We start from the raw sequence: 7,848 nt of genomic DNA, 5'->3' as shown, positions 1-7,848 counted from the left end.
TTCTACCATTCTTGCCTCACTGAAATCGATGAGCTCAACCTGTAAGAAAATGTGTTAAACAAACTGTAACAGCTGTAAAGTGGCCTCATTCATCAATCAACATGCGGGTACAGTTCTGTCAGTGCTGTGTGTGTGTGTGTGTGTGTGTGTGTGTGTGTGTGTGTGTGTGTGTGTGTATGTGTATTTATATGTGCGTGCATGCGTGTGTACTCTGTGTAAAATAACTGTGATGGTGGCGTTGTGGTCCAATGTCTCGTACTGTAAGTAAATAAAACAACCCCTTTTGGTTTTGCATTATGTTATGCTTTAGCTATATTGAAAAATAGCAGATCTACAAGCTCATATAGTGCGGCACCGAGGGCCACACAACGAGCTTGTAGGTCTGCTATTTTCTGAAAAATCGTGAAAATGTGGCGCAAATCTTTGAATGTATATTCTTTCAGAGCGAACATTTTCAACTCTCATCTTTGCTTCTGGAAAACAACATATTTTCAGCTGGGGGTCGGCGGCCAATTACACATATTTACACCATTATTGATTTGATATTTGAGCCACGGACCACCATTTGATGACATTTAGCCTCTCAGACCCTAAACTAAAGAATATTCGGTTGTCGTCGGATAAGATTATGTCCACAACTCTTTCCAAATGGATGTTGGCAGCATAGGAGAGACGACGGATTAACAATTCTTCTACATTCTCTAATTGTGTAGATTTCTTCTGAATTAAAGTAATGCAGATGTTTTAACAATAATCTAACCCTTGAGAGCGTAACATGAAACCAAATGGACCATTTTACTCTCTCAAGAGTTTAAATCTATAAGGGTCCATTTGGGTACCAACTCTCCATCATTTAGCTGGGGGGACCACCTGGAACCCCCTCAAGGACCACTGGTTGTTTCCCGGACCACTGGTTGAAAACCCACAGCTGTACTGCACTCATTTATCTATTATACTTTCTCTATTATTACGGTTATTTTTGCAGTCAGTTTGAGGGGGCTGGGTCGCGATACATGGTCAAAGCATTTCCGGAATTCCGGGGGTCCCCCCCAGCCAAAAGCGTTGAGAACCCCCCTGCTGTATATATGGGATAAATCAGTGAAGACTTAATTGTGTGCATGACATGTTGTACACGTATGAGATGAGAGTGTTTGAATTGATTGAAATGTGTGCAACATATATATATATATATATATCCCCCCGCCACCCAAGAACCAAGCACAGGAACGCAGAGCTGAAAACCAATGACATATATTAAAGTCAGATTTTCGTCAGAATTACAGCATCATGAACAAAATGAGTCTAAAACAATAAAACACATTTTCAAAAAGGTTTCAAGTTCCACAGTAGCCATAAACAAACAGAGAGAGAGAGAGAGAGAGAGAGAGAGAATCAACACCATCGTTGGAATACCCAAAGAGTACCAGACACACACAGATCTTCAAGACAAAGTTATATCTCTACGATAACTGTACCTATGGATGTGGAAAGGTTTATTCACGCAGGTATAAATCCCTCTCTGCGAAAATCTAACTCCAAAGACAAGAACGTTAGCGCATCTGCTGACCCGGCCAGTGTAAATTTGTTGAAATCGAGATTGGTCAACGTTGTCCTGAAGATCTATATTTATTTGTGTGTGTGTGTGTGTGTGCCGCAATAATACCTTTTTAAGTTTAGGTATTCACCACTGGAACGATATATAGGACTTTGGTTTAACACCACAAATAAAAATACTGAGAAGGCGCATCCTTTCAAAAGATTCTAAATAGAAGATAAATTAACACCTTTTTGAAGAAGCACCGGTTTTGATATAGTATCCTTCTACTGGCGGAACGTCTCATTGCTGCAGTTTTTAATCTCTATTTCCTTCGAGAGGTTCGTCCAGTGTCACCTGAACGCCCAGATTCAGACAAACACATGACATTTGGAAATAATCACAGATAAATGAGAACACGGTCCGAGTGACAACAGCGATAACCTTTTGTCGTTGCGTCTTCCAGCTCATTTTTTTTACAATTTCAGCATTGTTCCGTTTCCCAAACTCTCCAATAGCAGATCGATAATTAGCAATCTGACGATGTCTGTGTTTTTAAACCCCTTACTGGTGATGCATAAAGTGCAGCAATTCAACACAGAAACATACATAAACAACCCCCCCCCCACAGAATCATTTACATATCACTAAAAGAGACAAATCATACAGAAAGAGAAAGAAAACCCCCCCTCTGGCAGGACATTAAATATATGTCATTGTTGTTCTTGTTCAGTAGTCACACAAGGTCAATCTTAACGGCCCAAATCCAGCCATGCTTTGATCTTTCTTCACTCGTTGCTAACATTGAATCAAGCTGAAAGCTGGCTTGGCAAGGAAAAAAAAAGAAATAGCTTATCATCATCTAAAAGAAAAAAAAAACTTATATTTTGGACTTTAGGACAAGGCGGACATTGGGCCCTGCATTGACACAGGCTCACTGCTGTTTTGTTCCTCAGTGCAAATATTACTTTTGCATTGTAGTTTGGAGTTTTTTTCCCCCCGCCCTGTACACATTACAACAGAGACGCAAAGGTAATCAAAAATCAATTATCTCAAGCAGACAGACCCTGTTTACCTAATGATTACAGGCCCTGTGTGTGGAATCAATGTCAAACACCTACTGCATTGTTCATCCCTGGCTCTATATGGACTTCCACCATGGAATTAGGAATAACAGTTAAGGACATGGAACCTAACATATCCTATAGCAACCTCCATTGTCATCTCAATTCCACAGCCTTTTGCATTACCGGCTCGTTGTCTCTCAAAAATAAAAAAAGGTGTAATCCACATCACTATGTAACAGATTTATAGTGAATTTAAGCAGCATGGCCCTGTTTAAGACGTTGTTTTCCAATAGATAAGATCCCTGTACACACTCACAGCTGTCCGTGGGGAGGTTTATCCACAAACACACAAACGGGACATTTTGTTAAATGACACGCGACAAAATGATCACAGACATGTCGGGGGAAACTGAGACGTTTCTTATATGCGGAAAGAAATCTCAAATCAAACCTGTTGTTTTTGAGTGGTGCAACCACTCCAAGGAACAGCAATGTCCGTGGCCGTGTGTTCACCTACTGTATGTGTTCACCTATGTGTTGGTTAATGAGCACCAGTATAATGAGTACCAGTAGGGGCGCTGTTGTGCCAGAAACAGAGAGGGATAGTGCTGGGGGGGGGGGGGGGGGGGGGGTGGTGGTTGCAACACTCAGTTCACACGGGTGTGATTTCTTTTTGTTTTGACAACAAATGCATCAATCAAATGTTATGAGTCTTTAGCTTGAAAGACATACATTTTTACTTCAGAGATATGCACGTCATATCAAGATATGCACAGATTCATCCCACATCGCCTTCCGAATCTACTACTACAGTACTAGTACTGTCAACTGGTCTTCTGGTAGTTCTTCTACTATGGGAGGCTTAGAACCTCTTTTCTAACAAACTCATGCGGGCCAAATCTCTGGAAGTCAGTGGAAAACCTTTGCACACCGCTACTGCTGTCGGCTACACTAGTCATTAAGCCCCGAGTTATACACAGATGCACACAGGTGTCGCACGCAGAAAATACCAGATCTACAAGCTCACAATGCATTGTGCTGCAATATGTTGTGAGCTTGTAGATCTGCTATTTTCGGTGAGCAAAACTAGTGCCACACGACTGAGAATAAATCGGGCTTTACTGCTACTCTTTCACTACACGCTGAAGTCCCTTTTCTCATCCATACGCCCACCATTTGGTTAAACACACACACTTTGTTTCAGTGGATACTTTACACAGTTAAAATTGATAAAAATCAATATGACATTGTACAAGATGCTTGTTTAAACAAAAACAAACGGAATATGTTAAAAGACAAACTTTCACACTTCGTTCTACACAGGTTGTTTTCAGAGTTAAAAGTCGTTTTGCTGTCGTACGTAACTTTTTCCCTGTGAAAAAGGCCAAAGTGAAACGCCAAACATTTCCACATTTCTCTCTCTCGCGGCGACATTAAAACCTGACGGCTCTAGTTCTCCGCCAGTCAACCGCTTAAGTCTTCCGAGGTCGTCCAGCTCAATGGAAACGGAAAACAAACACACCGACGCTGCCATATGTACGCTTAGTTCCTCTACGTTGAGAAGTTTTGTCGAGTTCAAGCTAAAAAAAAAAGAACAGAACCCGACATCAGTGCTGTCAATACCAGTAGTACTCACATTGATCGTTCATTAATCATAAGGACAGTGCTCGCCAACAAGACAAAAACAATGCAACAGGCAATCAATAACTTATTCATATTTAGATTGATACAAAGTATAGGAATCTGACTGCTTGTTGTCAATAAGAAGATAAGAAGCAATATGTTTAAGACTTTATTTAAATAAACTAACTAGTACTACCTAGCTACCTCCCTACAGCAATACCTAACTACCTATCGTTACATAATATTACCTAACGTTACTGGATGTGTTGAAAAAGGTTATAATTTATTTTAAACAAATCCTAAGTTGCTTTTTTACACCATAAGCATTTATGAAATCATGTTATTGTATTATATTACTGTGCCATAGCATATTATGACACAACATATATGAAATCTTCATATATATATATATATATGATATGAAAAATGGATCTATGTGTAAAGAGACTCGTGGAGTGAACCGTAGATACCGAGTTGCGTTCCAGTTCCTTATGATTGATCAGCCATGTTCAATATTTAAAAAAGCTGATGCTGGCTTTATCCGTTTGTCTTTTCAATGTGACTTTTGTGATCGGATGCGCCCAATCAAAACGCAGCTGCGTCACCATACGCGTGACACTTCAACGCGTCATATCGGATGTAATATTCCTTAGGCAACAAAAAATAAACGGAAAGAGTAAGACAAAAAAAAAAAGACAATACGGAAAATAATGGCACTTGGTGCGAGAGAAAGCCTTATTGTATATTGTTGTAATTGTGGCATACCACAGAGGAAATGAGTATATGTTTAATGCTGATATTGTGTTCCTATTGCGCATCATCATCATCATCAATCTGGGTCTATACGCTGCGGCACATACTGTAAATGAAACACAGATTTACACGCAACACGCGTTGTGTAGGGAAGATGACCCGAGGCTTGATGTTTAGTAAATGATACAGGCATCGCCCACACACACACCTCACTGGAGATCTGCTGGAGATCAGCTATCTGGAGATCAGCTAGATCTGGAGATCAGCTAGATCTGGAGATCAGCTATCTCGGCAGCCAGATCTGTACTGGTCTGGTCTGGTCTGAGAGCATACAAACTGCACAGCTATCAAAAAAATAACGTTGACCGGAGTCCCTCAGAGCTCTATATACTACTAGTGTCTTCTCTCTGTTTTTTTTGCCTCTACATTAAATATATTCGCCCCGAAATAGATCTTCTATTTTCGGTAAACGTTCTTATCCCCCCCCCCCCCCCCCCCCCCCCCAAATACAGATGCTGCATGGGGATTGGTAGGGATCATCACATGGTCAGTGCATTATGGAGCGGTTGGACAAAAGTTGCATTGAAAAGACAGGATTTAGATTGATGCGCGCGTACAATTATGACTGGCTCTCTTTCGCTCGTTATACAACTCTTTTGAGTTCTTCCAGCTGCACTTTCTTCCTGGTCTAATTAAGATTATGGCAATTGTAAAAATTCCAAGATACTTTATTTCGGGTTTTTTTGTTTGTTTTTCTTTTCCTTTCTTTTCTTTTTTTTTTACTGAAATATAAATACGTTAAGTTGTCTGCCATGCTAGCGGCCAGTTTAATTTCTCTTCCCAACTAAACTTTTATTTTCCTTTTTTCTGCAAAGTGTAGATTGTCTGAACACCTTTCCCGAACTATTGTCAATCTTGCATTCTCTTTCAGAAGAAGCCCAGGCAGATTATAAAGCAAAAGAGAAAAAAAAGAGAAAGGAAAAAAATAAAAATAAAGAAATCTCCCCATCATCAAAGAGCTAAACATGGCTTCATATTGAACTGGCTCCTAAAGGAGATCACAGCATCCATATATTGTTTCCCGCCATGGTTTCGTAAGCACTGTACAGCATCCTTGTATCCTGCATACAAACAGCGTCCCTCCCTCACTTAGACCTCTGGGAGATGTAGTTTGGTTTCCCCAGAGGTACACTGTACTGTAGGTAGAGACATTGCAGACATCGCACAAAGTCTGTGGTTTTTCTGTTCTGTGTGAAAAACAAATGTCACTTCCCAGTTTTCCAGTTGTCTCCGGCTCGCTCTCGCTGCGGTCGGTTTGCGGGTATTATGCACGTGTTCCCTGCTCACGCTATAGCAAAAAAACAGTAGCCGATATTGTAAAAAGCGCTAGATGCACCAGTCCGTTCGTTACACAGTAGCTAAGTGTGATTGTGTTCACTCCTAATGTGCGCACTGGACACGGAGTACATCGGTGCGAATTTGCATTCATGTACTATGTTACTCCGTTATGTGCTGTGTGTGCGCGTGTGTGTGTGTGTGTGTGTGTGTGTGTGTGTGTGTGTGTGGTGATGTGTGTGTGTGTGTGTGCGCGCCTGCAGTGTCACTCGGTGTTGTTGATGCTGTATGGTGGCGGGGCGTCCATGCCCCCGTCCGAGGACGGGGTGGGGGTCCCCGGGGCACCGGAGGAGGGCGTCGGGGAGGCCGGGGGGTCCTCGGAGTCAGAGTTCTCCAAGGAGAGGTCGTCCACCAGCGCTCGGCGGCCACGCATGGCCAGAGGCAGTGGAGCGCGCCTGTGGAAGAGTGTGCTTTCGTTTAGTCGTGTATAGCGTTTGGAACGTGAGACCGGTTCAGACCGGTTCAGACCGGTTTACAGGCAGTGGATGGAGCACGTTAACTTTCATTGATGATGAGCACCTTATCCATCCGAGCTTTTATGGAGGCCACTATTGCACGTTTTCTAATATTTTGCGGAGAGAGAACTGATAATGTTGCTGACCACAATCTAAAATGAAATGAAGTTAAATCAAACGTTGCCTATCAGTATCATTAAATCAACCATTCATTAATGTGCTTTAAGTATATTATGTACTGTAATAGCTTAGATAGCACTTTATGTAGACTTAGATAGTATTTTAAATATAGCACTTTATGTAGACTTAGATAGTATTTTAAATATAGCACTTTATGTAGACTTAGATATTTTAAATATAGCACTTTATGTAGACTTAGATAGTATTTTAAACAGACTTATAGCAGGTTACGTAGACAGCACTATAATTGCATTTTATGTATAATATATAATATAGTATAGTATGTATAGTTTACATAGATACTCCACTGTTAATTCTTAGCTTACGCATGTTTCATGATAACTACTTTTTATATATGTGATGTATGCCATGCTTTTTGTTATTGCTTAATGTAAATCGCTCTGGATTAAGAGCGTCTGCTAAATGCCTAAATTGTAAATTGTAATAATTACGAATAAATGTCTCTTCAGCTCTTTCTAAACAGAAAAGGTATTTAACCAAAAGATATCACTTGGACTACATTTTAGTAGGGCCTTCAAATATAGTACAGACAGAAGGCAAGTAACCTTTTTACTTTTGTAAAATGACATTGAAGAAACTGTTAACTGGTTAATGTGTGTACTGTCAATTTAAAAGGTTTCGAGCTCCATCACAGGGAGAGTGAATTTCTGGTTGCTGACTCGCAACGAGAGCACAGATAAAGAGGCCCGACTTGGACTGACAGTGACGGTGTGCTCATTGTCAGACAGGTACAATCCCAAAGTTCTACCAGAGTCAAAAATAGCAGACCTACAAGCTCGTAGCGCGGCACTCGGTGCCGCGCTATGAGCTTGTAGATCTG

General features: G+C 40.9%; 1 protein-coding gene across 2 annotated transcripts in view; it reads right to left on the bottom strand.

The window, feature by feature from the left end:
* Positions 1-1,235: 1,235 nt before the first annotated feature.
* Positions 1,236-7,848, bottom strand: part of myh14 (myosin, heavy chain 14, non-muscle) — a 77,422-nt gene continuing 70,809 nt past the window's right edge. For both annotated transcript variants that reach the window (XM_080767904.1, XM_080767905.1), the window contains one exon: positions 1,236-6,767. In XM_080767904.1, the coding sequence (XP_080624030.1) occupies positions 6,578-6,767 (190 nt within the window). In that variant the 3' untranslated portion in view covers positions 1,236-6,577. The remainder of the gene's footprint in view (positions 6,768-7,848) is intronic.

This window comes from Protomyctophum bolini (assembly GCF_963924005.1).
Source record: "Protomyctophum bolini genome assembly, chromosome: 7".
Taxonomy (NCBI): Eukaryota; Metazoa; Chordata; class Actinopteri; order Myctophiformes; family Myctophidae; genus Protomyctophum; species Protomyctophum bolini.
The sequence above is the reverse complement of the archived record's forward strand: the minus strand, read 5'-3'. Positions and strand labels throughout refer to the sequence as shown.